The 27,569-nt window shown below is 47.2% G+C and overlaps 12 protein-coding genes across 12 annotated transcripts; 6 read left to right on the top strand and 6 right to left on the bottom strand.

The window, feature by feature from the left end:
* Window positions 1-1,962: 1,962 nt before the first annotated feature.
* EDB82DRAFT_429575 (uncharacterized protein) lies at window positions 1,963-4,304 on the top strand (the record flags this gene model as incomplete). Its single annotated transcript, XM_025735580.1, has 8 exons — window positions 1,963-2,109; window positions 2,294-3,314; window positions 3,364-3,521; window positions 3,569-3,663; window positions 3,712-3,845; window positions 3,899-3,958; window positions 4,010-4,102; window positions 4,156-4,304. 8 exons carry the CDS (start codon window positions 1,963-1,965, stop codon window positions 4,302-4,304), a joined length of 1,857 nt encoding a protein of 618 aa, XP_025586273.1.
* A 404-nt stretch (window positions 4,305-4,708) lies between these two features.
* Window positions 4,709-6,350, bottom strand: EDB82DRAFT_545831 (major facilitator superfamily domain-containing protein; the record flags this gene model as incomplete). The annotated part of the gene is made up of 2 exons (XM_025735579.1): window positions 4,709-6,145; window positions 6,198-6,350. The coding sequence occupies 2 exons, from the start codon at window positions 6,348-6,350 to the stop codon at window positions 4,709-4,711; spliced, it is 1,590 nt and encodes a 529-aa protein (XP_025586272.1).
* Window positions 6,351-7,675: 1,325 nt separating this feature from the next.
* Window positions 7,676-9,353, top strand: EDB82DRAFT_178896 (enolase C-terminal domain-like protein). Its single transcript, XM_025735578.2, has 4 exons — window positions 7,676-7,993; window positions 8,044-8,153; window positions 8,201-8,312; window positions 8,362-9,353. The coding sequence occupies exons 1-4, from the start codon at window positions 7,818-7,820 to the stop codon at window positions 9,113-9,115; spliced, it is 1,152 nt and encodes a 383-aa protein (XP_025586271.1). The 5' UTR covers window positions 7,676-7,817; the 3' UTR covers window positions 9,116-9,353.
* A 428-nt stretch (window positions 9,354-9,781) lies between these two features.
* EDB82DRAFT_500290 (putative peptidase family-domain-containing protein) lies at window positions 9,782-11,191 on the top strand. The gene is made up of 2 exons (XM_025735577.2): window positions 9,782-10,483; window positions 10,535-11,191. Exons 1-2 carry the CDS (start codon window positions 10,066-10,068, stop codon window positions 11,005-11,007), a joined length of 891 nt encoding a protein of 296 aa, XP_025586270.1. The 5' UTR covers window positions 9,782-10,065; the 3' UTR covers window positions 11,008-11,191.
* A 25-nt stretch (window positions 11,192-11,216) lies between these two features.
* On the bottom strand, window positions 11,217-12,389 carry EDB82DRAFT_500289 (uncharacterized protein). Its single transcript, XM_025735576.2, has one exon. It carries the CDS (start codon window positions 12,060-12,062, stop codon window positions 11,385-11,387), a length of 678 nt encoding a protein of 225 aa, XP_025586269.1. The 5' UTR covers window positions 12,063-12,389; the 3' UTR covers window positions 11,217-11,384.
* Window positions 12,381-13,723, bottom strand: EDB82DRAFT_500287 (ketopantoate reductase PanE/ApbA-domain-containing protein). Its single transcript, XM_025735574.2, has 4 exons — window positions 13,614-13,723; window positions 13,409-13,557; window positions 13,160-13,359; window positions 12,381-13,104 (listed from the first exon to the last, which is right to left on the bottom strand). The coding sequence occupies exons 1-4, from the start codon at window positions 13,655-13,657 to the stop codon at window positions 12,529-12,531; spliced, it is 969 nt and encodes a 322-aa protein (XP_025586268.1). The 5' UTR covers window positions 13,658-13,723; the 3' UTR covers window positions 12,381-12,528.
* A 1,046-nt stretch (window positions 13,724-14,769) lies between these two features.
* On the top strand, window positions 14,770-16,725 carry EDB82DRAFT_445929 (S-adenosyl-L-methionine-dependent methyltransferase; the record flags this gene model as incomplete). The annotated part of the gene is made up of 4 exons (XM_065607801.1): window positions 14,770-14,913; window positions 14,946-16,072; window positions 16,124-16,232; window positions 16,286-16,725. 4 exons carry the CDS (start codon window positions 14,770-14,772, stop codon window positions 16,472-16,474), a joined length of 1,569 nt encoding a protein of 522 aa, XP_065464929.1. The 3' UTR covers window positions 16,475-16,725.
* On the bottom strand, window positions 16,583-18,137 carry EDB82DRAFT_178815 (beta-eliminating lyase). The gene has a single exon (XM_025735572.2). The coding sequence runs from the start codon at window positions 17,804-17,806 to the stop codon at window positions 16,745-16,747; it is 1,062 nt and encodes a 353-aa protein (XP_025586266.1). The 5' UTR covers window positions 17,807-18,137; the 3' UTR covers window positions 16,583-16,744.
* On the bottom strand, window positions 17,985-19,849 carry EDB82DRAFT_178767 (uncharacterized protein). The gene is made up of 4 exons (XM_025735571.2): window positions 19,736-19,849; window positions 19,275-19,678; window positions 18,931-19,219; window positions 17,985-18,881 (listed from the first exon to the last, which is right to left on the bottom strand). The coding sequence occupies exons 1-4, from the start codon at window positions 19,798-19,800 to the stop codon at window positions 18,164-18,166; spliced, it is 1,476 nt and encodes a 491-aa protein (XP_025586265.1). The 5' UTR covers window positions 19,801-19,849; the 3' UTR covers window positions 17,985-18,163.
* Window positions 19,850-20,004: 155 nt separating this feature from the next.
* Window positions 20,005-21,037, top strand: EDB82DRAFT_500281 (uncharacterized protein; the record flags this gene model as incomplete). The annotated part of the gene is made up of 1 exon (XM_025735570.2): window positions 20,005-21,037. A coding segment is annotated over exon 1 (865 nt), but the record flags the coding sequence as incomplete, so codon positions are not given.
* EDB82DRAFT_461761 (heterokaryon incompatibility protein-domain-containing protein) lies at window positions 21,025-24,527 on the bottom strand (the record flags this gene model as incomplete). Its single annotated transcript, XM_025735568.2, has 4 exons — window positions 24,414-24,527; window positions 24,038-24,358; window positions 23,496-23,982; window positions 21,025-22,851 (listed from the first exon to the last, which is right to left on the bottom strand). The coding sequence occupies exons 1-4, from the start codon at window positions 24,428-24,430 to the stop codon at window positions 21,025-21,027; spliced, it is 2,652 nt and encodes an 883-aa protein (XP_025586262.2). The 5' UTR covers window positions 24,431-24,527.
* A 1,479-nt stretch (window positions 24,528-26,006) lies between these two features.
* Window positions 26,007-27,228, top strand: EDB82DRAFT_178730 (Alpha/Beta hydrolase protein). Its single transcript, XM_025735567.2, has one exon. The coding sequence runs from the start codon at window positions 26,104-26,106 to the stop codon at window positions 27,070-27,072; it is 969 nt and encodes a 322-aa protein (XP_025586261.1). The 5' UTR covers window positions 26,007-26,103; the 3' UTR covers window positions 27,073-27,228.
* The last annotated feature ends 341 nt before the right edge of the window (window positions 27,229-27,569 follow it).

Genomic DNA, 27,569 nt, shown 5'->3' with positions numbered 1-27,569 from the left:
CAGGAGATTGATGACTGCTGCTAGCAATAAACCAAGTTCCTTAGGTACTTGGTTCTGCTCCGCAACCACAATTCTGCCTGGCTAACAAATAAATCACTATTCCTATCTGCGCAGTAATTTACCAAGAGGTCCATAATCCTGATTTCCGTAAGGCTCTCAGCGGCATCGGATCGATTTGAGCCACTAGTAGTACACTACAAAGATAATCATCCCGATGAACATCCTGAGTCTGGTGAATGTGAAGATGGATCTCTTCAAGTGATATGCTGGCTTGAGAAGCAAGTAGATGCTCTGCATTCACAATTTATGCTGGGCCTTTCTTGTAGTCGTCCAGCCTTATCCTTCCCCTGCTTGGCTCACATCGTCTCACCTAGCCTTGGGTTATCCCAGAACAATCACCCAAGCCTTAGGAATATCTCAAATTTCGCGTTTACATAGATTACTTAAAAATATATCTTCTGTATTGGCAAAAAGAAGTAAAGTGCAACGGGTTGCTATGCAGTCAAGGGCTTAGCATTACAAAAAGAGAATGTAGGTGTAGGGTACGTATCGATTGAATAGCTAGGTAAAAATGTCAAGTAGAAATAAGGTCGCTTAGAAAACTCAATTGGAGGAAAAGTTGGGAATAAGGAAAACAGATCGGGATTGAAGATATCACGCGAGCAAAGCCAAACAAAGAAGGTTACCCGATGGTTCCGTGATGTTACAGTAAGAGATCCCAAAAGGGCAAGACTGAGCGTCAATGATGGTTTCATTGGAGCTGGGGGATCGGGGAAAGACGAGGTTAGTTCATTGTCTTGTGGAGGGGCCAGAGAGTGGTGCAACGTTGAAGGACCTGGTATGTGTAACGGCGCAGAGTCAATTTTTTCTCACAGACGCCCGTTGAGTAGAGTGAGGGATATCTTTGTCATGATAGAATCACAGATTCTTGTCTAATATGAAGCAAATGGAGAGACTGTTTGTTGGAGAGCCTGTTAGTGTGTGGTTTATTCTGATGCCTGGGATTTAGCGCCAAGAATTGGGTACAAAATACTGCTGCCTTGGCATCAGCTCCACTACGTCATTTGTGCCGTTTATTCGATGACGTTTAGGCAGCCGAATTAATTGGTACGTACTGAGATTTCCTGCAGTCGTTCACTGAGACCTCAACCCAAACCCAAATTCAAGGTGTTAAGTGGCTTTTTTTTACAGTAGAGCACTAATAAATAGAGGTGTGATTATACTGATGTCAATTGGCTAAAGGAATTGATTGCTTCTCCAACTTGGAGTAGCGGATCATCATGGGGAAGAGGAGCTGTTTGACCCGTTGCCTTTGATACTGGAGGCGAATACCAGCCATCGAAAACAAAATGAATTAAGTTGTGATACATGTTTCACAAAAAATGAAAGAGTTCAATGTTGACCGCTACAGCTTCATTAATGTTAATTACTTACAATGTACCTCAAACCTGTCCAACCATCATAGCATCACGCAGTGTAACCCCATCCCTTGAACACGGCAGCAAAAGACAAGAAACGACCCCTGCTTCCCAACATAACCTTAAGTTTCCACAATTCTCCTTGTGTGCTTACCACTAAGAAGCTCTCTTTCATCACAAACTAGCACACCATCACGCTCAGAACAACTGGAGTACGGGGATGGGTCGGGGATGAGAACTGAGACATGACCCTATCTCTGCTGATCTTTTCCCCAAACTTGATGCTTACTTGGGACTAGACTAACCTTTCCCCCAGACACTTTGCGAAAAAAAAACAAGCGGGGAAATGTTAGTGAGTCTGGGGATTGGGATTGACTCGATAATCTCCTCGATGGCTCTTGCCCCTCGGCTCAGTAGCAAGCAAAAGATATTTGTCTCACCAGGGTATTTAATATTGCGCTGATCCCTCCTGGTTTCTTTTTTCTTGGCCAGGGCAATCCATCAAATCCTTCTTCTACTCATTCTCACACCACTGAATACCAGGATGGATAACAAAGAGCTGGGCCCCGACGTCCCTCAAGCGTCTCACGACGAGAAGCATGCCCTTGATGGAGCTCATAGCGACATTCCTCACGCCAGTGGAGGTCGACGTGGCTCAACTGCTCTCAATATCGTTGAGAACCCGTTGCAGGTACGTTGAAGTTAATCATCTTGGCGATTCCTTGGCCGCGGGTACATCTCTTGGCCTCGTGGTTTACGTCTTGGCGATGATCGCCTAGCTTCTTGGCAGATCTAATCCCTGCTCCAAGAAAAGAAGTCATCAATTGCAACTCTCCAATACTGCATCATATCACTAACACCATTTCTACTCACAGCGCGTAACACCTGAACAAGCCGCCCACGATGGTCGCATTTTCGCTCAGAACCACGGCATGCCCGAACACGCAGAACTCTTCGGTCGCGCTGCTCTCGTAGCCCGTGACCAAGGACGATTCAACATGGTCAAAGAACTCCAAGAAGACGAGCGACAAGCCCTCGAGTACGAGAGAGACCACAAGTGGCACGGCCCAAAGATGCTCTGGTACTCTATCTCTCTTTGCGCCATCGGCGCCGCCACCCAGGGCTGGGATCAGACCGGTTCCAACGGTGCCAACCTCTCGTTTCCTAAAGAATTTGGTCTCGATGAGAAAAACAGTATTCGGGATCAATGGATCGTCGGTCTTGTCAATTCCATCATCTTTCTTACTGCTGGTCTCATTGGCGCATTCATCGTTGACCCCCTCAATCATTACTTCGGTCGTCGAGGTGAAATCTTCATTACCGCATGCTGTCTTACTGCCACGCCTATCGCCTCCGGCTTCACCCACTCATGGCAAACACTTTTCGCCGTGCGCTTCGTCATGGGAATTGGTATTGGTGCCAAAAACGCTACCGTCCCTATCTACTCAGCTGAGATGGCTCCCGCACGCATTCGTGGTGCCCTCGTCATGTTCTGGCAGCTGTGGGTCGTCGTCGGAATCTTCCTCGGCTTCTGTGCCAATGTCATCGTCAAGGACACTGGCCGAATCGCGTGGCGTCTGCAGCTCGGCTCTGCCTTTATCCCCTCCTTCCTTCTCGGTCTTGGTATCTGGTTCTGTCCAGAGTCGCCTCGTTGGCTCATGAAGCACGGCAAGCATGCCAAGGGTTTCCGATCGATGCAAAAGCTGCGAGCGCACGACATTATCGCCGCGAGGGACTTTTACTATTCTTGGGTTATCTACGAGGAGGAATTAACTGTTGCAAGGGGCGCTGGATATTTCCAGCGTTTGTGGGACTGCTTTGCTGTGCCACGAATTAGACGCGCCAACTATGGTGCTTCGACTGTCATGATTGCGCAGCAGATGTGCGGTATCAATAGTAAGTCAACACCTCTGGATCATAACTACAGGGGACTAATGTATTGCAGTTATTTCCTTCTACAGTTCTACCATTTTCGTCAATGCTGGCTACACCGAAGTCCAAGCCCTGTATGCTTCACTAGGATACGGTGCTATTCAAGTCATTGCAACAATCCCGACGTTGTTTCTCATCGACACCAAGGGACGCAGAACGCTATGTCTCATCGTAAGCAGCCCTCTCCACCTGTCGGCTTCGATACTAACTATGTCCAGACCTTCCCGTTCATGTGTGTCTTCTTGCTCGCTGCTGGTCTGTCTCTCCTCAATCATAGTGGCAGCCGAGGTGCGCAGATTGGACCCGTTGTTCTGTAAGTCATACCATGTTTATTATCCAAACCCTCACTAACCAGGTTTAGGTTCGTCTACCTCTTCACAATCGCCTACTCCCTGGGTGAAGGTCCTGTCGCCTTTCAATACTCTGCCGAAGTATTCCCTACTATCCAGCGTGAGCAGGGTATGGCCTGGGCTGTCTGCATCAACAACACCTTTGGTGAGCACTTACACCTATGGCAACAAAAGTATTTGTGCTAACAAGATCTATAGCTGGTATTCTCGGTCTCACCTTCCCTCGAATGACTGCTGCCATGACACCCACTGGAGCCTGTAAGTGTTTCTACAAATGTACCCGTCTGCTCACTTGCTAACACCGCACAGTCGGCTTCTACGCAGGACTGAACCTGATCGCGTGGGGCATGATCTTTTGCTTTGTCCGTGAAACCAAGCAGCTCACGCTTGAGGAACTTGACCGTAAGCAGGCCGCCATTCACATTTCCTCCTCATTTACTGACAATTCTGTGCAGAGGTCTTTTCTGTTCCGACAAGCCAGTTCATCTCTTACGAGACCAAGGTGTGGCTGCCATACTTTATCAAGCGCCACATCCTCCGCAAGAAGATTGAGAAGCCCCCAAGAATCATTGAGCGAGCTGATAAGTCCAATGACTCTGCTTGAGCATGTTGATCATGGGAGTTGGTGACTGGGACAATACCTAGTTGATTGAACAGGGTCTGGTATGGCTTGATGTATTCATGATGGTAACTTACTTGTTCCGTTGAGTAAATATTAAAATTGACATATCTTTACGATTAATTTAATTATGCTGTGCCTTTCTTATACACTATTACAACGGTTAATTATGAGATCCGGGTTGTTGCAAAGCCTTTTGAGCTATAAATGTTTTATACGTAACATTCTCACCCCCCTTTCGTATCAATCAAGTGGGCCAGATCGCCATGTAATGACTAGTATCAGCTATCTTAGCGTAAAACGCTTAGGTGAATCATGAAAGGTAAATTGTAAAAGTCAAAGTTATCAAATTGAAAGTGTGACATAAACATACGCTAATGCAAGACTACCTAATAAACATACACAAACTCATCGTTCTTGGAATCAGTGATATCCATAAACGCATTCTGTCCCAACTGATCATCCTCGCCCTCCGCCGCATTAGCCACATATCGATGCTCCATACTAAGATCCCGAATCTTGGCAGGCTTTCCATTGTTGACTCGCTTGCGCTCCTGCAACTTGTTCAAGAACATCAAGTTGACCAGTTGAAGGATGATGACTCCGATCATAGCACCAGTGATGCCCATGGTCTTGGTAAGACCGGGCTTGTAGTAAGGTGCGTCCTTAGAGCTGAAGAGTAGCGGACCAATGATGTTACCGGCTGAGACGCCAATGTTGTACAGGGACATGATGACAGACTTCTTTGTGGTACCGGCAATGTTGGAGATCATCCACGAAACGATAAGTGGGTTTCCACCGAAAAGGAAGGCTAACATGTAGTATGCTGCCAGAAGGGGAGCTGTCTTGTCGCGGCTGAGCTGGTGCAACATAACGGCGCCTGCGAGGACAGGTAGCATGACTGCGACCAGGAAGGCCGACTTGACACGGAAGCGATGAGCAAGGTACGACGCAGGGAAAATGACTAGAAGTTGGACTGCGCCAAAGGGAATGTTGAGAAGCGATGTGACACCCTTGTCAAAACCGAAGCCACCAACAATGATGGGTCCAAAGGTATTTGTCACAGCAGCAGTGACATTGAGGCACAATGCCATACCGATGAATAGCCACGTCTTGGGCTCAACAAGAGCCTCAAAGGCCTGTGACCATGTAAAGTTGCGGCTACCAGTACCTGTCTGGTTGGCGCGCAGACGCTCGATGGTCTGTAGCTTCTCGTGTTCGGTTAAGAAACGTGCAGAGGGAATATCGTTATCGAGAGCCCAATACACCACGGGTGCTGTCAGGACGGTGATGAGACCAGCGAAGAGAAATAGGATACGCCACGACGCAAGAGATCCATTGATCTGGCCGAGTCCGAATGACAATGCAGCGGCAAACATGTTGGCTGCACCATTGGTACCATACCAACACGCCACACGCATTGGCTGTTCAGCGCGGCGGTACCATTGGGAAGTGATGACGGAAAACAGAGGAAGGCAGGCTGCTTCGAACAAACCCAACAAGAAACGTGTAGCCAATAAGCCTTCATAGGTTGTGCAAGCAGCCATACAGGCTTGTGCAGTTCCCCAACCTAACACAAGGGTGCTCATAAAAATGCGGTGCGGGACTTTGACCATGAGCCAGGACGAAAAAGGTAGCCAGACGAGTTGGGCGATGGGGGCCATGGATCCGACCATGGAGTACTCATTTCCCGTGAGGTTTGTGTCCTCGCGCATGCCCCAGACGGCACCGTATCCGAGGACGGACTTGTCGAGGATTTGAAGAAAGTAGACCCATACTAGGATGGAGAGGACGTGTTTGTCGGTCTTGCGACGGAGGCGTTTGTTCTAAAACAAGTCAACTTGGGGTCGGACGGATAAAAGATAGGAAGTGTATTACATCTTCTTCTGTGACTTCAATGTGCTGAGTACCAATCATCTCAGCTGCACGGTCCGCATGGTCGGATACGGGGACGGGCTTCGCGATATTGGATTCGATGTCTTCGGTTTGTTGTTGAGAGGGTTCATCGTCGGACTTTGAGTTTCGTGACATGGCTGCGGCGAAGAAGCGATAGCTTCAAGGGTGAGGGTGTAGGTGAGAGTATAGGAACTGAGTGGCAATCACAGTTCTTTTATCTTCGCCTTTCGGAATCAGTATTCAATGGTTTCTGAAGTTCCCTGCAGCAAATCAAGAAGTATGGAGAAACCCCACGATATTAAAGTCTGGGGAATCTGGGGGAGGAGAACAAAGTGGAACGATAAATGTTGCGGGGTTGGCCTAATCAATTGACTAGCAAGCGGTCAGTCGACAGTCACCCAGTATGAAGATCATTGCTTTTCTGGTTTCCTTGGAGTTTCTTCAATGCCTCGGGCTGTGATGCGAGTCATGCATGCGGGGTTTGGTAGACGTCATTTGCCTAGCTTCAGTTCTTCAATAGCCGAAGACGTGGGGGCTCACAATCTGTCGGCAATCCAAAATGGTCAAGTACAGAACCTTGAAACGGACCGGAAGTGAGCCGCGGGAAGGTTGACTGTCGACCTTTGAATGGGCCGATTCTGTTTGTTTCTATCTGGTGATGAAGCGTGGGGGTTTCTGTCTTTGGGCTCTTGTTTTGTATGCCGCTTCCCCCATGTTTAATGCCCGATATGTCAGTTACTTGAAGGTTTAGAGCAGGATCAGGATTTCCCCGCATTCTGTGCCGCAACCGTTGTCCTTGGCCACGGAGTGAATACCGGCGGAGATGAAAACGTGGGGGTTGGAGTTTGAGACAGGAAGGTTTAGCCAGGCTGTCCTTTTAACTCCAGATATCAGTCACATTCACGACCTATTATCATCTAATTTTTGCGCCTTATCCATTGCCAACAAGAGTCAAATGGTCACTTGAAAATTGACTCTTCAGTTTTCTATTTAGAACAGGCCAAGTAAATGCAATGGGTATAAATTGATAAGAAATCAAGCACATTAAAATGGACCACGGTAAAGATGTGTTTGGACCAAATCCTGAAGTCTCCAAAGTCTATCCTGTAAATTACCTACATCCCTACCATAAGGCTGCATTACAGATCGATCCAGTCCAATGTAAATGTAACTTCGCATAACTACTGGAATGCGTCAAATGCATGCGTACGCTGATCAGTTACCCGGCAGGTTGGGTTTCATCATTCGAACAGTGACAAATAGTCCCAGCTTACCCAAGAGGTCTACGGCTAAGTCAAATCCTGAAGAGATGGTCATACGACGGTCTTTATGCTAAGAAATATTTCTCACTAAAGGAAGCGGCCCGACGACAGCTTCACTTACCCCGGATTTTCGAGTACGTGGGGGTATTAACGCGTGGGGGTTCAGTTTATTCATCTTGTGTCTAGTTAAGTGGAGTTGAAGGATCATGAGGAGTATTACGTTACCCAAGGCCATCGGCGGGGAAGCCGAGTCATTGCATAGAAAAGTTCTCTTTAGCTTTTGCAAACGCACCTAATTCAGTTCCTAAACACTCACTTATCTCTGAAAATCCAATCAACAATGGCTAAAATCGCATCTATCGTATACTACCGTGTGAAGCCGCGATGGCTGATGGTCAAGGTTGTTGATGAGAATGGCCAACACGGATGGGGCGAGGCAACGCTTGAAGGTCACGATCTTGCTGTGGAAGGTTGCCTTGATGAGATGATACCTCGAATCATTGGCCAGGAAGCAAAGTAAGAAACAGGTTGACAGATGAGAGATTCTTGAACTGACGTTAAACCAGTGACATCGAGAATATTTGGCAGACATTCTGGCGCCATGGTTTTTACCGTGGAGGGCCTGTCTTCATGTCAGCCATGTCAGGAATTGATATTGCCTTGTGGGATCTCAAAGGTATGGCACTTAACCTCGTCTCTACATCACATGTTAACCTCGGATAGGTCGCAATCTGAAAGTCCCGATTTACGAGCTTCTAGGTGGCAAGGTGAGGAACAAGGTGCAAGTGTACTGTTGGATCGGAGGAGACCGGCCTTCAGACGTTGAAGCAGCTGCGTAAGTTGTTCCGCTCTGACAAAGCTCACCTAGTCTGACAATTCGGCAGCAAAAAGCGTTTAGAACAAGGTCTGACATGCGTAAAAATGAACGCGACCGAAGACCTTGGATGGATTGACTCCCCATCGGCCCTTGACAGCACTGTCGAACGATTGAAGCAAGTAAAAGCACTCGGTCTTGATGTCGGTCTGGACTTCCACGGACGCTGTCACAAAGCCATGGCCAAGCAGCTTGCGAGAGCGCTCGAACCTCACAGACCATTATTCATCGAAGAACCGATTCTTTGTGAGCATCCTGAGGCGATCAAAAAGTTGTCAGACCAGACCGTTATTCCTATCGCATTTGGCGAAAGGTTGTATACCCGTTGGGACGTAAAGCGTTTCTTGGAAGACTCAAGTGTGGACATTTTACAACCCGACATTGCACATGCAGGTGGTATCTCAGAAACGAAGCGCATAGCCAATATGGCGGAAGCATACGATGTTGCCATCGCGCCGCATTGTCCTCTTGGACCAGTCGCGTTCGCAGCTTCAGTCCAAGTTGCATTGTCGACGCCCAACTTTGCTATCCTCGAGATGAGTTTGGGAATGCACTACAACACTGAGGCAGGCGATATTGATTTGCTTACCTACTTAAAGAACCCGAGCGTATTTGACCTCGACAGTGGACATATCAGGGCGCCTACTGGCTATGGACTTGGTATTGAGATTGATGAGAAAATGGTGATACGAATTGCAAAGGAGACTGAGCCTTGGCAGTGCAAGACGTTCCATGGACCAGATGGCGGAATTCGTGAATGGTAAGAATAGCATTGATCGTTCTGTTGATAGAAGAAATTTGTTACAAACCAGGATCTTACAGTGTCCACGTGTTTGTGACATACATGCACAGAAACATCTTCAAGCAAGCTAACCCAAGGCCTACACCGATGTAGCCCATGCTCACCTTCAAGGTATTCGGCCAGTCGGGATTATTGTAAATGCCTCAACCGATGCACTCATAGAAACCAGTGAACAAGGTTTTGAAAAACAACGATTGTCGATTACAATCAACGCAGCGTTTGTTAGCGGCCTATCCAACAAGGTTGCAACGGTTAGCCAAAGATCCAGAACATCGGCCCTTGCGCCATTACCAGAAGTAAGCAGTTGGTTAAGCATATTCTTTACCTTAAATGAAAACAATAAATTGAGACTAGATCTGCGGCGTTTTCGCTCAAAAAGGTTATGGACAATGCCAAGATACCTTGATAGATACTGCTGAGTGGGACGTTGCGAACCCGGATAGACAACATCATCCATGGATGCCAGAAACACCACAGTGAAGGGTTTTCTAGCAGCAGATTTATCGACGCCAAACGAACTGTAATTCGTCCATTGTTCTTGGATGACGCCACTAAGGCTCGGTCTGTTCATGTTTCTTTGGGTTAACTCAACCTGCACGGTTGAGCCCTGTCGCTCATATCCTTGCCCCACGACTCTAACAGACAAAACGCTGCATATCAGATTCTCACAGGCTAGAATTGAAAGGATTTCCGGCCATTCTAGGGAGGTGGTTGGCCATCCTTGTTTCCACCTTATGGGGACCCGGATGTTACGATAAACATGTCATGGCCTGTCAGCAGACCTGTATAAATACCCTCAAACACCTCCTGCATCTTAGCTCCTCCAGCCTCTCAGCCTCATCTAGACTACAACACCACTCTTGAGCCGACAATCCTCAAAGATCACATCCTTTCAATTAAACACTCTTCAAGATGATGTTCAAGTCCACCACCGCGGCCATGCTCCTCTTTGGAGCTGCCACTGCCACTCCCATCTTTGGCCGTGCCGAGGCCAGCCAGACCAAATCGGCCTCTCAATCTTCCAAGACAGGTGAGAGCAGCGCTTATGACTGGTCAGAGGGCTGGACCAAGGACTACCCCATCCACCAGTCCTGTAACGCGACGCTCCGTCGCCAGTTGTCCAACGCTTTGGATGAGACCGTCCAGCTTGCCCAGCATGCCAAGGACCACATTCTTCGACATGGACACAAGTCGGAGTTTTTTACCAAATACTTTGGCAATGCTTCTACTTCTCAGCCTATTGGATGGTACGACCGTGTTGTCAACGCCGACAAGACTGGCGTACTCTTCCGTTGCGATGACCCCGACAAGAACTGTGCTACACAAGACGGTAATTAAAACACGATTCAAACATTTTGACCAATTGATCTAACTGTTGTAGCTTGGGCTGGACACTGGCGAGGTGACAATGCCACCTCCGAGACAGTCATCTGTCCCCTCTCCTTCGAGATCCGCCGCAACCTCGACTCTGTCTGCAATCTGGGTTACACTGTCGCCAACTCCAAGTTGAACACTTTCTGGGCCACAGACCTTCTCCACCGGGTCTTGCACGTCCCTATCATCAGCGAGGAGACCGTCGACCACTTCGCCGAGAACTATACTGATGCTCTCGCGCTTGCCAAGTCCGACCCCTCCAAGAGCGTCATCGACAGCGACGCCCTGCAGTACTTTGCTATTGATGTGTGGGCTTATGACGTCGCTGCTCCTGGAGAAGGATGCACTGGTGAGGTTGAGGAAGATGATGAAGAGGAGGAGCCTACTGCTACCAAGTCTGACTCTTCCAAGCCCAGCGCTACCAAGGAGGCTCCCAAGGAGTGCCACACTCACGATGACGGTGTTGTTCACTGCTCTTAAGCGCTGAATGCACTATGAAGGATAAAATTTCGATTCTTATGACCCTTTTTTGTGTCGGAGAATGTCGGGAAAGCTGGCATTTTTGAAAGCGCGCAGGTCTAGACGTATCCATGCGTATATGGAGATTAGTGGAAGACAAAGACAAGACCCTGCTACGACCAACTAAGAAGTAATGATAATAGACTATTAGAATATTCTATAAGTATAAGTCTTAAATGTTTACATTGTGATTCTAATTCATATGATGTGACATGCGATTAAAATTGAAATGGCTACATACTCCTTCTTTAAATACAGTGTCTACGCTATATGTTAGTCGTGATAGTATGATCAATAGAGATCTTCATCTCAAACATTGCCTTCATCTGACTCTAATCCTACCGGGTATCCATACGCAAAGAGCCAATATTCGCATTTGAAAACGTCGGTAGTATATCGCCTGGATCCTCCAACCTATGAAGTCTTTCCTCCAAGCTCTCTTCACCGTCCATTAACTCCAGCTGCCTATTGTATAGCTCTTTCAACTCGCTCCTCGTCGCCGCCATCTGTTCTCGATATAGACCACAATATGTCTCGAGAGTCTTGATTCGCTCCTGCAATGCTTCTATAACTTCCCACGCTGCTGAGCTATTCTGATATAAAGCTTTCATTTGCATGGCTGATTCTTCTTCGTTACTCTCCACTGTTTCCTCGAGATCGCTGATCCGACAGACCAAGCTTTCTGGTTGATAGCTGCCTTTTTGGTGCAACATTGATTCCAGATCCTTTACTCTCTTTTTGAGAGTTGTTAAGTCGTCGCCCGTCCTTTGAATGGAGTGAGGAGAGTGGAAGCATGCGAAATGGCCGCAGTAGCACGTTGCACCAGGAAGAGATGTGTTATGATGAAATCCCATACATCCGCATCGGTGGCCTTTTAGCTCGGGTATTGTGAGGATGTAACGGCATTGGCCTTTGGGAAGTTGGGAGACATCTCCTGGTGGAGCTGAGGCTGACTGAGTAGAGCGATGCAGATCGTGAGATCTTGGGTCATGTTGAGGACTGCGGGCACCCGACATTTTGGATAGGTGATTTATGTATACAAAGATAAGATGGACAAAAGAACAGGATTACCCGTGAAAATCCCGTTTTATTGAACATTCTCACGAGAACATTGCCACCGGCAAGTCAGCTCACACGACCCCGCGACAAGACCTCGGTGTCAAGGCCGAGAGGGGACGTGGGGGTCAAGTCAGGAACAAATCGGCCAACTCTGAGGTTTCTTTAATGTAAGAAATCGGCCCTAAAGCGTGCATCCCACGATCTGCGGGGAAGCCCGGATTTTGATGCCGGGATTAAAGTTCGTCATGTTGTTGCCGGAGGATGTGGGGGATAGATCGGAGAACTGTTACCGGTATAACCGAAGTTGGTAACGGAGAGAAGGACAAAGGCATCGAAGATACACAACTACGTCAGTTCAAATAATAAAAGGAGATCTAATCCCTCGTATGTATAGATTAGATATATACACCTTTGGTGACTATGTTACTTGTTTGCAGCAATAAGACGTTTGTTGATGGCCAAAAGAACAATATAAAGAGTCTCGATGGTCGTCACCTCGATCCCCAACTCTCTGCCCTTCCTAACAGGATATCCCAAGATAACCTCTACCTCCATCGGCTTTCCATTCTCGTAATCAGTCCTCATGCTACTTCCAATCGGTGGCATACCTAGAATCTTCTCCAAAAGCCGATCAATTAGCTCATACTGAAGAGGTACATCGAGAGCATTAGCTACATCAATGACTTCTTTCATCAGTCTTCTCGTCATTGGCGTCGACAAATCTGAAGAGCTCAACCAGGAATGCGTGTCCGTGAGCGTGAGCGCTGTAAGAGAGTTCCAGGCTGCATTCCAGACAACCTTTTCCCACCGCTGGACCTGGATATCCGGAACAATTTGGAAGATGGTTTTACCAATGGAGAGCAGTGATTCGAACTGCGAGAGATGAGTTTTGTCGAGAGCGGAGTCACCGGCTTTATTCGGGTACAACCCCATCTGCATGTCTTCGGATGTGGTATGTTCAACAATACCAGGTTGCGGCTGCCTTGCTCCAACCCATGTCTGATAAGTTGTTAGTCATAGAGTTAATAGCATGCATAAAGTAGCATAGACGTACCACGCATGATATGATGGTGGTCTTGGGAAATGACTCCCTGAACGCGTCCTCATTGCCGACACCATTCTGGATGATTACGATTGTCGTATTATCGCCAATAGCAGGTGCAATATCGGCTGCAGTACTGGCCTGATCAACTGCCTTGTTGGTACAGATGACAAAGTCGAACTTTTGACCAGCATCCTTGACGTGTCTAAGGACTATCGACTATTTAGTAATGTGTAATGTTGGCCAATTGATGTAACCTACCACTGTCAGGCTTCACGTGATGTTTTCCATGGTTTTGGCTGTTTATACTGATTCCATTCGCGGCCACAGCGTCGTAGTTGGATCGAGCGACCACTGTTAAGCGAACTCGTTCACTGCGACTGAGGATGAACGCGTAAAAGGAACCGATGCTTCACGAGGGTGTCAGTACCAATGTCGCAACTCGAACGTGAATGATTTTACGTACGCTCCTAAACCGTAGACTAGAACTTCCAATTTTTTATCACTCATTTTGACAATGACGACAAGGTCTTATTGAAGTGGAGGGTCGAGGACGGACTTTATGTGGTGCTTTTCCGAGCCACCCAGACTCTTCCCCTCACTCGGGTAAGCCATCTCCAAAAGTGGCAGTGTACTGTCAAACCAAGGGCGTGGGGGTCACATTTGATTGCCGAATTGCTTTGACGAAAACTGGGGGTCATCTTCGGTGGTTAATGTCCGTATCCGACGGTCAATTGAGCATATGACCATTGCAATGCTGTTGCGGTAACTCCTTTGTATGTGTCAACTTACCTTACGCTCATTTAAAGGCAGAGTCGGTACAACGGGACGCATAACATAGGCGCGTTACTAAATGAAAAAAAACTCATGTAAACATACATAAAGAGGGAGATACAGATCGTCGCAGGTGGATTAATTACCATCAGTCATTTAAATGGTCGTTAATTTAATGTTCGGCCTTTTTGCACTGATCTGGGGTCGCTGCATTGTTTGATTGCACTCACTTGTTGTGGGGGTCTAACTCGTTTCTCACAATACACCACAACCATCTCATAATGTGTATAAAAGCATGTAATCGGCTTCCCTGGTCTTCCATGAAAGTTTGAATTTTATCCCAGGTTTTCTTGAATATAAAAGCTCCACGTCAGAAGGTGACACGTCAAGCAATCAAAAACTAGTCGCTTTATACCCTAGATCTGACTGTTAAAGCTTGATCCGGAAACCCATGCTCTATAAATAGACAGATTATAATGCATGTATGTATGTATATCTAAAGATGAGCAGGACGTAAAGATATGCGAAGCAGGATGTATCGGAAATCATATTCAGCGTTACACAATTGGATGGATCAAGTTAATTGCGCGGCCTCATTCCTCAAAACCGTTATCACGTCGCACCGAGCAGTAATATTATGCCAAGTAGTGATACGAGAGATAACTTTCGGCTGATTTGCTTACCGAGAGTAGGTATGCATACCGAAACCCCGCTGTATCCGGCCTCATAGAGTGGCTTGATGCATCAGATCAGATCAAGAGAAAGCACCTGATCAAAGGTACCATCTAAATACCCCTTACTCCCTCTTCTACATCGGGAGCCCTTTGTCTCACCTTTTTCTAATGACCATGGCTCTAAAGCAAAATGGCGGAGCTCATTTGAGCAGCGACATCAATTTTATCCAGACTCCCAGAGCGCCCGCTGATACCCTCTCAACGGGTAGAAACCCAGGTGTTCCATTGACCAACGCATGTTTCTCCCACCTATCTTATGTATCTGCTGACATGGCTATGTGATTTAATAGTACCCCTCCATAAAAAACGCTCCTCTCCCTGCTGATGGTCCCGGATACGAACAATGGTCCAATATCTTCCTCGCCACTGCTCTCGTTGGCATTCCCCAATGGCTGTCATGGAAACTGGGCGGCGGCTTCAAAACGGCTCTTTTCCTCTCAATATTCACAACTATTCCCATTTTAGTTGTGATCTGGAAATTTATGTCTAGCTACAGTCCCCGTATCAATCATGAAGTCACATTACCCGGCCGCCCTGTGGAATTCTACCTTACCTTCAAGAGCGATTCACATCGCGCGCGATGGACAGGGAGGCATAAGATACCAATGGCAACATTTTTCGAATTATATTTCACAGGCCAAGTAGATCTCAATGGTGATGCGCTGGAGGTGTTTGAGTATCGACATGATTGGGCAACATTCAATTTTACTAGCGAAACATTTCGGTACATCTTGTTTACTTTCTTCCCCGACGTTGTCCTTCACCTTCGCTCACAGGACGAAGAGCAGGTGCGTACAAATTATGATAGCGGAAATGACCACTACGCTTGGTTTCTGGGCCCTCGTATGATCTATACTTCTGGTATCATCTCAGACCCTACTCGGGAGGAAACTTTGGAGGAGATGCAAGATAATAAGCTTGCTATAGTGTGCGAAAAGATCGACCTGAAAGAAGGGGATACACTTCTCGATATCGGTTGCGGCTGGGGTACCTTGGCCAAATTTGCCAGCCTAAACTACGGTGCCAATGTCACAGGCGTGACCCTCGCTCGCAATCAAGTGGATTGGGGAAACGACGGGCTTCGAAAAGCCGGTGTGCCGGATGAGCAGAGCAAGCTTCTATGCTGTGACTATCGTGACATTCCCGAAGAGCAGAAATTCAACAAGATCACACAGTTAGAGATGGCTGAGCATGTGGGCGTTCAACGCCTGACAGGCTTCTTTCGACAATGCTACGAGATGCTTGAGAACGATGGAGTTATGTATGTTCAGGTGTCTGGTTTGCGAAAGGCGTGGCAGTATGAAGACTTTATTTGGGGGCTGTTTCTCAACCAGTATATCTTCCCGGGAGCTGATGCATCTACGCCATTGTCATATTATGTGGGATGCCTTGAGAGCGCTGGTTTTGAGGTCAAAAGGTGAGTGATTGCAGCAGTTCTCTAGAGCGATATCTGACCGAGGTAATCCAGTGTCGATACTGTTGGCGTTCACTATTCTGGCACACTTTGGCGATGGTACAGAAACTGGCTGGGTAACGCCGACAAGGTGGAGGCCAAGTATGGAAAGCGCTGGTTCCGCGTACGTATCACATCATACTCATGGTATTTATTTACTAACCCTTTCACATCAAGATCTGGGAAATATTTCTGGCTTATTCCACCATTGCTGCCCGTCAAGGCTCGGCTACATGCTTTCAGATTGTTGTGGTGAAGAATCTCAACTCGACTCATCGCATTAATGGTGTTTGCTCTCAATATGGACTTCATGGTGCTCTTGAGGCAGCACGGGCTGCTGGAAAGGCTAGCCTACACAAGTCATGAGACATGTTGTGGCAAGAAAGCGATTACTTACGATGAATAAGTGAGTTGGCAATCGAGTTTGAAGTTTGAGACTGGGATATCTATCAATAGGTCATAAATCCGGAACTCAAGGACGCCCCATGTCGAGCAGAGTGGGTGAACAGATGTTGGGACGAAATGCTGGATTACTATTATTTGCGGAGCCATACTCATGATTCATTTCGATCAAAATAGCAAGTATTATTTCCTATGGATTGACATCAAACTAAACTTTTGTACTTTTTAATACTCTTATCTCACCCAACCATGCACCATATCAACGAACCTCTGGACTTGCATTACATCAGTCGCCCACGTTGTTAATAGTCTGATAACAGCCTCATCATCGCCACACTTCTCCCATACATAAAAGCTAAAATGCTCCTTCAGCATCTTGATCAATCCCAGTGGAAGCACCGCAAACACCTGGTTTGTCTCTGTCGCAGCATATACCGAGAAGCCAGCGTCAGCGATTCCATTGGAAAGTGCCTCAGCTGCCAGATTTGCCTTGCGCGCAAGGTCAAAGTATAAATCTCCTTCGAATAACTCGGCGAACTGTGCGCCAATCACCCTTCCCTTAGCTAACAGTGAACCATGTTGCTTGACATAAAACTCGTATTCGGAAGCCAGTCGGGCGTCCTTGACGACAACTGCTTCGCCTAAGAGAGCACCGTTCTTTGTTCCTCCGATCCAGAATATGTCTGTCAATTCGAGGATATCCGATAGTGTCATATCGTTGGATTTTGATGCAAGGGCAGTTCCAATGCGGGCTCCGTCAAGAAACAGGATGAGGCCATTCTTTTCGCAAACTTCCTTTATCGCGGCCATTTCGTTCCTTGTGTATATGGTGCCGATCTCGGTCGCATTCGAGATGTATACTAATTTGGGTTTGGCCATATGAGGAAAATGCCAATTATCGTCCAACGCCCGCTCAATGCTTTGAGGGGTAAGTTTGCCATTGACAGGAGCAACATTTATTATCTTGTGGCCGCTGGCTTCCACAGCACCTGTTTCTCTTGTCACGATATGTCCAGAGCTTGCGGCAATGACTGCTTCGTGGGGACGTAGGCATGCGGCAATGGAGATGGCATTGGCTGATGTTCCGCTGGGTACAAAGAAGATGCCGACATCGTCGCGACCGAGGTGGGCTCGGATTCGCTTCCGTGCGAGATCGCAGTATGTATCGTTGCCGTAACCGGTTTCTTGGGTGGTGTTGCTGGCGATGAGAGCTTTGAGAAGGGCTGGATGTGCGCCTTCGCTATAGTCGTCCATGAAACCATAGCGAGAGATTGGGGTTGGTATTTGAGAAGGCATCTTGAATGTGATTGAGGTTCTAAAGATGTGATGATCTCTCTTAGTGTGGCAGACTAATTAATGAATCAGTTGTGGCATTTCTATATAGAATATTCCATCTCCACTCGATGATGCATAGAATGGGGTCGTTAGTAATGGCGTTGTTAGTCAACCGTTACTTGTGGGTCAATTGTTACTCAACATTCCATGACACTTGCCAGACTATTGCACCGAATTCTTCACCGTGTCTTTCGTATTGACAATAACTTTCGTCGAATCGTATCATGTGGTCTCTTTCAATTTCTTCAATTGCGCTGCTGACGACAACCGGCCCGGTTACAACAGCCCACGGGACCTCACTCGTACATCGAGCCCCATCTAAATCGTACTCGCTGCATCGAGAGAAAAGTCGATGAAGCTTCGGTAAGTCTCCACTGTAGATGGATCCAGCGGTTTCGGATACGTAAGTATCTTTTGATATTTTGGCTTAAGAGGCATGCCAGTTGCTGTCAGGCCTCCCGCTTGATCCCACAGCTCCGGATACTTTTCGAAGAAAGCGGGGTCAATCTTGTAATAACCTGCTCCCTTGTCCATATTCAATTTATTGAATGCTGCTCTTGCGTATGCGGGCGAAGAAAACAGGGTTGAAATATCCGGAGCAGGTAGAACAGCAGTCATGGACTCATCTCCAGATGATCGAGCCATTGTGTTGATAAGATCTGTAACACGTACGTAGACCATTATCGGCGGGGTACCCAGTATCAGGTCTGACATGAGTGCCTCTACCACGTAGCCTGTCACTGCGTCGCAGAAGATCTGGTCAATGTGTGGATTGGCCGAGTGTAGCTGGATTAACCGGTCTCGGATCGATGGGAAAGGTATCCAATCAATGATTCCAGGGTGAGGATTTTCCAATTGTGCTTTGGTAGGGCGATACCGAGGATGGAGCTTGTTAAAAGTTGCTGCCGAAGGATAGAGTTGCCAGGCGGTGAGTTCGATAATGTGATAGAAACGTGTCTTGGCATACCATGCCATCACGTCTGGGCGAGTCATACTATTAAACATGGAAAGGACCATTAATACTGGCTGATAGACACTTTGAATAGTTAGCAATCGGCGGTCAACATCTAAAAGAGTGAGTTTACCTGTGTACAGGATGATGACCCTCTGGAACAAAACCGAGTGTGGTAAGCTTAGTTTTCAACATTTTTTGAAGCAACTGTATGTGATCCGAAAAGGGAGAGTTTGTGAATGCGTAATCTTTGCCCAATACCAGACTTGATTCTTCGGTTGCGTTGATGGCAGTGATGTAAGGCTCCAGGCCCATCTGATACTCGTGGCTCCATATGCTGGGTATCTGAGAGTATAACGGATTCGTTCCTGTGACGTTGATGAGCTCTGAGGTGAGACTATTTGTTGGCTCTGGAGCTGATTCTGCATTTATTCAGTTAGGCCTTACGCTTAACGTGTTGATGGTTTCATCACTTACGCGTAGTGTTTGTTGACACAAAAGGCACATCAAAGTCAAGAATGGACGGGTCAAAAGAGTCGAGATCCAACGAATTCATCGAGGAGTTTGATATATGTTGATCTTTCTTCTGAGTCAAAACATCTCCTTCCTGGTCCGCCTCTTCCGGTGAATGACTCCCGTCTTTGGTGTCGTCCAGCGTTTTAGTAACAGAGTCACTTAATAACTGAACAGAAGCCAAGACTTTAGACATTTTGGCCTGAACCTCGATTAATTGCTGTCTCAGCATCTTGTTCTCTCTCTGCAGCGCCTCCACTCGCTCGCTATCAGGCCGCTGGTCCGCATTTACGCGGTTGCGTAGTTCTCTGATACATTCCGCTTGCCTGCGACGGAAAGCCCGCTGTGAAAGCCGATTACGGAGCTTCCTGAAAAACTTAATGTTAGCAAGCGATGATGCGGGGAAGGGAAGGGTTATTGATTACTTTCTCTCTGCTTCACTGATGGGAGCACTCTTGTCGTCGGCTTGGGACGTGCTCGGTGAGTCCATATTAGTTCGGTGTGCAATGTCCTAGATACAAGGCCAGCGACGGTGAACTGCACGGTAGTCTAGATCTGATCAGGTCGGCATTCGGAGAGTAGCCGGATCTTTGGGTCCCAATTCCGGTCTTAGACGGTTAGGATCGGCGGTTCGGATTTACGAGTTCGTTTAGGTTCCGCACTAACCTTAACGTATCTAGGTAACTGCCAGCAAATTGACGTATCCTCTTGCTGACGCTATTCAAAGAGGGGAGCAGGGCAGCTTGTGACGACTAGCGATTACACAGACAAAACACATAGCATCGACCTTGAAAGAAATGTTATTTCTAATTACCAAGAAAACTTGGGCCTTCAGATATGGATGTCAACAGGAGACTGGCAACATTAAGAGGGGAAGAGTTTGCCGCCGGGATACCTGCTATCCTCCAGGCAGCGCGTGATGCGGACTCTGTTCAAGATGGCGATGTTTCAGAAGACGAGTTCTTCAATATCATTAGGTTGCGTGCGATGGAGCCCCCAGTCATAGCATCTCTCTCATCCATTCTCGAGTCGTCGATTGAGGACGGCGATTTTGCCTCACTTGAGATGCACCAGCTCGTTTTCTATTCCGTCGTTTCCAAACTATCTCTCGAGCAATTGCAAACTTATCGACCCGCAATAAAAACACTGATAGGATTTGATGTATCATCTTTCAAGTCCCGGTCTAGTCACTATGTGCAAACTATCCATCTGATCAATAACGCAAGGCTGCTGGACCGATTTATAGAGAAACCACAGGATGTCTGGGTCCCCGAAAACAAATTCGACCAAATTTCTTACCGGACATTGTGGGAGCGCGTGCATACAGCGGATCAAATGAGACCGTACATGCATGATCTGTTCAACTGGCAAGTAGACCCATGTCATCCGCCTTTCAACCCTTGCCGTGAACAACTGGCGCGGTTCCCCGTGGTTTCTGCTGCTGTTGCTGCCGAGGTTATGAGTATGGCAGTCAACGATATCGAGCATCAGCACTACTTGATTGGTTTTGTATCAGAATGTGTGCCTGTTGGCAGGGCCTGGTATCCGATGCGTCCTCCAGTAGAACAGATGGTACGAGCGCTCGAAAGTAAAAGCAAAGAGCAGCTTGAAAAGGACGGCGAAGAGGATTTTCTTGACGAAGCAAAGACATGGTTAAAAGTTCTTGAGAAGTGGGAGATAAATAGTCAGTTTATAGGTGTAGCTTAGTATGCCTCTACACAAGAACAATTTCTTTTTCTTCGTAACCGGCCTGCCGAGCTCGAGATGCCACAACCGCCTGACCGTCCATAAACTTGTACATATAGCATTGCCCTACCACCTGGTACTCCCCAGAATCCCCCTTAGGCCTTAAAACAAAAGGGACATCAGCACCAAGAAGTACAGCACATATATCCCCGGACTGCATAGCTGAAGGCCCCATTCCCCAATACCCTTCCATCGTATTGAAGAACCGCCTATTGACAGCATGAGACTTGAAACTAGGCGTGAATGACTTTCCGACTTCTAAAACAGTGCTCAGGTTCCAGAAGCCATCGCCGTGTTTTGGCACCAGATGGGCTTGGTAGAAACCATTGTTCAGATGCATACAATATCCAGCCAACTGCTCGACCACCCGCTCGCGACCGTCCATAGGTTGGTTACCCCTGATCTTGTAGTGACAGGAAAGTGTCGACGCAAATGCCGCTAGTACCTCTTTCGGTAGATATGGGTGCGGTCTCCGTCCTGCTAGATCCCAGCACAAGTCAACGAGCAGGCCGCCGAAATCCTTGTCCACATCGAAGTCCGAAGACTCCATCGTTCGTGTGAACTGATTAACCTCCCCAATAATGATCCCGGATACTTTGAGTCGATTCCCATCAACAGAAGCCTTGGCAGGATTCCCTTCCTCCTTTCGTAGACTAGCGTCCCATGCTTCCCAAAAAGCGTCCGCGTGGTTTTGCGTCTTTTTATTCCACATTGGCACCCATGTTGGATAACCAGATCCAAGTTTAAGGCTTTCTCCAGTCTGGTGCGCCTGTACCAGGAAGTTTAATGAGTCTTGAGACAGGCTAGCGGCTAACAGTCGGTGCTGTTCTTGGACGTCAAGAGAATAGTTGGCCTGTAGCCATGGAGCCTCCGTAACAGGATTCCTAGCCTTTGGGTGACCCAAAAAGGCATACACATGATCTAGCTGATTGGTGGCATTGAAATACCGTGAAGCCTCAAGAACAAGGACGAAGTCGATACTGCATTGGCCAGCGATAAGCTCGGCACAACTCCTTAGCAATGGAGTTCGGTATATCCATGACTCTGTCTTTTCGTACGTGGACCAGACGTTCCACACAGCATAGAGGGGAGCACCCGAGAGAGTTTGAGTTATCTCAGCCCCCAATGCGTGCCTTAGTTCCTCGGTGTAGTATACGTTCCATATGAAGGAAGCAATCTCGCCAAATTCAATAGTACTGTCTCCCCATATTGCTGTTGCTGAACCTGCGAGGCCAACTTCTTGAAGAACCCACACGCGAGAGAACCAAGATAGATCAAATAGTTTCCCAACACAATCTGTTCCCTTTTCACCCAGCACAGATGCATGAACTGATCTCCTTCCGACGGGCCGTGACATTTCTCGAGGTTCTGGATTGGCCTCGGTTTTCATGTATACGGTAGGCATTTCTCCTTCATCAGGGTAGAAATACTCCTTGTCTGTCTTGGTATACAATTTGTAATTAATGGTCTGCAAGCAGCGGAATGCCTCTGATGCAGAGGTGGTAGGATCAGGGCCCAACCACACAACCACATGGTTAGCATTGTCATAGATAGCACCCATTAAATCGACTTGGTGACCTTTCTCATCGTTGTCATTTTGATTGATACATATTGCGTCAGCCCAGGCAATATGCGCCTCATCGGGCTTTCGAAGACGACGCAGCCCATCTGAAAGACTTCGTGTAATCTTGCAAGCATGTCCTGACAGCTCCAAGTCTGCGACCTTGTTTGGATTTCCCCAGACATATGAGAGAGCTGTGTATGGTGTCGAGTTGTCCAGGTCAGACACGAAAAGCTCGCACGCCAAGGCATCGTCAGACGAGCCTGGGAGAATTCTGAGCAACCGAAAGTTTCGCCCGGGTGGAATACCAGTGTACGCAAAAGATTGAGAGTCCATGGATTGTTCGGCCCTAATAGGCTAAGTAAAAGACGATATCGATGTGAGAAGAAGGAAAGTGTGTTTGTTGTCTACCACAAAGATCAAATCTCCACTCATAAATGTTTTGTATGAGGGGTATGTCGCTTCCCTGGATCGTTCGCTGTCACAGCCCCACAAAGATTAATGAACCCGGTTCTTACCTCTTCAGTTGGGATGGAATGATTTCGAATACAAGACTAGTGAAAATCTCATTTCCAAGCAGATAATATCGTCTGCTCAAAGAGTAAGTTCTGCTATCAAGCGTCTCGAACCAACCCCCTGTCTGTCTTGGCATTGGCCCCTGACGTCTTACCGTACTCCAAACGACGAGGCGACGCAACCTTTACAATACGGGAAGGACGACAATGACCCAAAACATATACTTGAGTTTTAAGCTTGTGAATTATATCCGAACACGCATATATGCTCGTAGGTAATGTAAGACGGGAATCATCCTGTTTTTATGAGATATTAATGGTTGTCAACTATGTTTATGCAATGGTTTATCGACTCGAATACACAGGAGGACTCTCGTTATTAGAGTATGGTGGCAGAGAGTCAAGTTGTGTCTGTTCCGCCTTTTTTCTCTCTTTCCTCATCTTCCTCCGGTTCCAGTAACACATGCAAAATAGACAGGTGAAGAGAGCTCCAAAGATAATAGGCAAGCCAACCATGAGAAAAGTAAAATAAGAATCATTGAAAGGGGTATCATTGCCTTCATATCTTGCACGTAGGTTTCGGCTGTTCATAGGCTGGAGAGCCTCCCAGAATTCAATAGTCTGTTCGCTGCTCACTGTAGGTGGCTTTGGAGACAGGGTGGTCTTGTCAGAAGGATGCCAAGTGACGGCCCATGCCTGATGAACCATGAGGGTGCCGTCGCAATGCGGAGCAGTGACTGTTGCACTAGCGAGATCGTTTTCTAGCCTTTTTAACCATTGTTCACATTGGTTTGAGACTACGGAACTAGTTGAATGGGGGTCTTCACTGAGCGACCTTAGCTGATAGCCGCTGAGATAATAGCCGTGTTAGTGTGCTTCGCATCTAGTCTGAGTGGTGCACTAACCTTGCGCAACACAACGCGGTTGCGACCACTGTTGAGGATTGAGATACTCGGGAGATAGCACTACAATTCCAACCTGGTGGACAAACACCCGGGGTAAAGCTCATGAACTTTCCACTGTCGGATTGCTCCCAGCTGGAAGTGAAGCACGGCATGATGGTGTCAGAGACCGGAACAAGCGTAGCAGTAGATCTTCTAATGGGTGTTGTCTTGAAGCTCCTCCTGAAGCTGCTGGGTTCTTCGTATGCTGTAGGTTCAGCAAACTGGTTGTCGACGTTTTTGAAAGATGACATTGGGTCGAAATATACTACCAATATGACTACACTTTGTTTTGGAGTAAGCTATCATCTATTTATGTTGGGCTGAATAGTTCTTCTACCTTTTTAACCATTTCATTTTGTCAATTGACCGTTGGTTCAGGCCTGTTTTCGAAGCTGCGCCCCGGGCTGTGTCACATCAAGGTAGCATTTAACCCCTGCTAGCTTAGTTCTTGTTGGCTCTGAGGTTCTGGCTACTACATAAAGCCATTCGTTAATTAAAATACCTTGTTCTCTATGCGGCGCATAGGCAGGATGAAATCCTGTCGGTATTCAGCCGCCACGCACGCTTCAAGGCAACCTACGGGGATCGCGCCATGCAGTAAAATCTGGTGATCATTAGTCTATTAAGTAGAATCCTCGATGATAAGAATAGACAAAGGCAGAAAGGAAGGATACAGGGCGGCAGCAGGTGAAAGAGATAAATCAAGATGGATATGACATCTAGCCTTCCCAGCCAGTAACCAACTGGGCGAATCGCACAATTGAGAGTAATTTATGTTTCCATCGAGGTACCCGTGGCTGGTGTTGGTTCACAGGGTTGACAGTAGGAGGGATATTGATGATAAGCATGGCAGAATCAAGCTATAGTGATAATAGAATTGCTATAGCCTCCTTTTCGGTTACAGAAATTGGATATACATGTCACAATTAACTCTTGGCATGGGAAAACCCGAACCTACATCTACAACTCATTACTATTATAGGAGCCCAAATTAAATTGACTTTCCATACCATGCCCAACGCCAAGGCTACTTCTACCATTGAGAACTTGACCATAAACGAGAAGGTAATTTGCAAATACACCAACGTTACTTCGAACTTATGCGAGGTAAATGCCGAATGAATTGCTAGGGTTTTGCGGCAGGTACGTTTCCAGACAAGCAAGTCACCTTCCTATCAATCATTCGTATGCATGAGTTTATATTGGGAGCCAGTGTTACAAGCTGCCTTTCTCGCATTGAGCGTAGTGACACGTTTCCCAGTTCAAGGGCATGGGGTCCAGGTAGAGACTTGAACTGGCACTCTGTTACTATTAAATACATTGTTACAGCTAAGGGTGGGAGTTTTGGACACTGTTAGCCGAGCTATGGGAAGTTCAAAGAGACTATATAAGCTAATTCAGATACTACTTGGGGTACATGAGGTGGGGGTAAATCATGACCTAAGATTCTGGATAACTTTGAAGGTTAGCTCAATGTCAAATATATCTTCCATATCGGTTCTATTGAGAACTCTTGATCTATGGCATAAGATAGTTGCACTGGCTGTGACAGCCTTTAACCACGTCGAGCCTCCAAGTGTGTGACAAAGTGAGCTCAAGTGCCCGTGTGATCTTCATTTGATTTATGCCATCATTGCATTTTGGTTCAGCTTTACATATTTTCCCTGTATTAAAACACGTATCGGCCATCGTGTGAAGAATGAAATCGCTTTGTCGAGATGTCAATGCGATTGTGTTAATGAGCCATATTTGATCCTCATTTTTCCACCTCCTGCTCCTCCACGTGACATGTCACTGTGGCATTTTGCGGGCAAGACATCGTTTACATCCTGATTCAAGGATTTAGACTATGAGCTAAGCTGATGATAGCTCAATTTACAATACGTGGCCTCAGTTATCTCGACAATGTCCACAGGTGTCAGAATTGAGTACAATCATGCGATTGGTCCACACAATTGTCTCCACTCAAGTACTTCCAAATCGCTCATGAGGAGACGATCAACTCAACTCTACTAACATCACCAACCATGTCTCCCATAACAGACGATCTTGTTCTTCCTCGCCCTGGTGCAGAAACCTCATCCCAAGAGCCGATACAAGGCCCTTCAGAAGAATCATTCATCCAAGCTTTTGGAGCCTTGCTCCCACCTGCCAAGTTTCTCCAAACTGCCCACGGCAAAGTTGCTTATTATGAGACCCTCCCTGCAGCGTCCGAGCAGCCAATCGATCGTGTACTTTTCATACATGGCGTCCAGACCCCGGCACTAGGCATGCTCCCTCTCGTCCGCGCCCTCGAAAAGTCTTTTCCTCATGCGCATCTGGTTTTGGTAGATCTCTGGGGCCATGGACTTAGCGACACGCCTATTCGACCTCATGAACCGTCCTTGTTCCATCAATTGATTGATGACTTGCTTGATCATCTCCAGTGGTCTTCCGCTCACCTCGTTGGTTTTTCTTTTGGTGGAGCTACCACGGTTAGCTATGTTGTAAACAGATCAACTCGTGTAAAGAGTTTCACACTTGTTGCTCCCGCTGGTCTTTTACGTTCGTCTGATTTCACAATGGAGCAACAATCTTACCTCCGCGGTGACGATGAACAAGCAGCGAGGAGATGGATTTTGGAATTCCTTGAGGGCGGTGAACTTGTCGTGCCTCAGGATTGGAAAGAAAGAGTTGCAAACGGTGAGGTCGTGGCTGAAGCAGTGAGACATTGGCAAATACAAGAGCATCCTGGGCACCTGGCCTCTGTCGTAGCGATTTTCAGAGATGGTGGTGTGATGGATTCACATGTGCAGTTTTCTAAAGTGTCTCAGTTGGAGATACCAAATCTTGCCGTGCTGGGTGAAATGGACGATCTGGTGACCGCGCAGCAGCTCGAGGAGCATGGTTTCAAAAACGTGTTTGTTGTTTCTGGGGCAGGTCATGGAGTGGTGAGGGATAGAGTGAATGAAGTGGCAGCTCTGATTTGTGATTTCTGGAATGGACTCGATAGTTAGGAGCCAATCGTCATCGACATGGCAGCACAGCCTTCCTGATTACTCTTACGAGCAGCCGCCTGGTCTTACAATGGATAATCGACTAAATTGTCTCGAAAGAGCACAGATTCGTCAATCACATGCAGAGCACGTCCTTGACTCCTCATCGATGACGTTCTTATCATAAATACCGCATCCTAGCAACGGAGATTCCCATAAGATCATAACCGTGCATTGCCGATCCCAGACCCTATACATGTCTTAGTTTACACCTTCGACACGGTTCAAAGCTTGAAGAATGCAAGGGACTTCAAGATCAAATACCTAGTCCCATGACGTTAGAGGCTAAGGAGGGACCATGCATATAGAGCGTCTAGATATTCTCCCCTTCTACACAAAACCACCACGTCCTTCCTATAATTTTTAACACATACCAGAGTCAAAGCACCACAAAAGCAATCTCAAAATGGTTGTCGTCGAGATCAGCAGCCAGGACCATTACAATTAGATCCTCCGAA

This window comes from Fusarium venenatum (assembly GCF_020744135.1).
Source record: "Fusarium venenatum strain MPI-CAGE-CH-0201 chromosome Unknown EDB82scaffold_2, whole genome shotgun sequence".
NCBI lineage: Eukaryota > Fungi > Ascomycota > Sordariomycetes > Hypocreales > Nectriaceae > Fusarium > Fusarium venenatum.
The sequence above is the reverse complement of the archived record's forward strand: the minus strand, read 5'-3'. Positions and strand labels throughout refer to the sequence as shown.

Bases quoted from the DNA above. Each gene is read 5' to 3' on its own strand.
- EDB82DRAFT_178815 (XM_025735572.2), bottom strand. From the start codon at position 17,806: ATGCCTTCTCAAATACCAACCCCAATCTCTCGCTATGGTTTCATGGAC.
- EDB82DRAFT_500289 (XM_025735576.2), bottom strand. From the start codon at position 12,062: ATGTCGGGTGCCCGCAGTCCTCAACATGACCCAAGATCTCACGATCTG.
- EDB82DRAFT_178767 (XM_025735571.2), bottom strand. From the start codon at position 19,800: ATGGACTCACCGAGCACGTCCCAAGCCGACGACAAGAGTGCTCCCATC. The intron at 19,679-19,735 runs GTAATCAATAAC...TAAGTTTTTCAG, and splicing joins ATCAGTGAAGCAGAGAGAAA to GAAGCTCCGTAATCGGCTTT. The intron at 19,220-19,274 runs GTAAGTGATGAA...GAATAAATGCAG, and splicing joins TGTGTCAACAAACACTACGC to AATCAGCTCCAGAGCCAACA.
- EDB82DRAFT_178730 (XM_025735567.2), top strand. From the start codon at position 26,104: ATGTCTCCCATAACAGACGATCTTGTTCTTCCTCGCCCTGGTGCAGAA.
- EDB82DRAFT_500290 (XM_025735577.2), top strand. From the start codon at position 10,066: ATGATGTTCAAGTCCACCACCGCGGCCATGCTCCTCTTTGGAGCTGCC. The intron at 10,484-10,534 runs GTAATTAAAACA...TAACTGTTGTAG, and splicing joins GAACTGTGCTACACAAGACG to CTTGGGCTGGACACTGGCGA.
- EDB82DRAFT_178896 (XM_025735578.2), top strand. From the start codon at position 7,818: ATGGCTAAAATCGCATCTATCGTATACTACCGTGTGAAGCCGCGATGG. The intron at 7,994-8,043 runs GTAAGAAACAGG...ACGTTAAACCAG, and splicing joins ATCATTGGCCAGGAAGCAAA to TGACATCGAGAATATTTGGC. The intron at 8,313-8,361 runs GTAAGTTGTTCC...ACAATTCGGCAG, and splicing joins TCAGACGTTGAAGCAGCTGC to CAAAAAGCGTTTAGAACAAG.
- EDB82DRAFT_500287 (XM_025735574.2), bottom strand. From the start codon at position 13,657: ATGAGTGATAAAAAATTGGAAGTTCTAGTCTACGGTTTAGGAGC. The intron at 13,360-13,408 runs GTAGGTTACATC...AATAGTCGATAG, and splicing joins TCACGTGAAGCCTGACAGTG to TCCTTAGACACGTCAAGGAT. The intron at 13,105-13,159 runs GTACGTCTATGC...ACAACTTATCAG, and splicing joins CCACCATCATATCATGCGTG to ACATGGGTTGGAGCAAGGCA.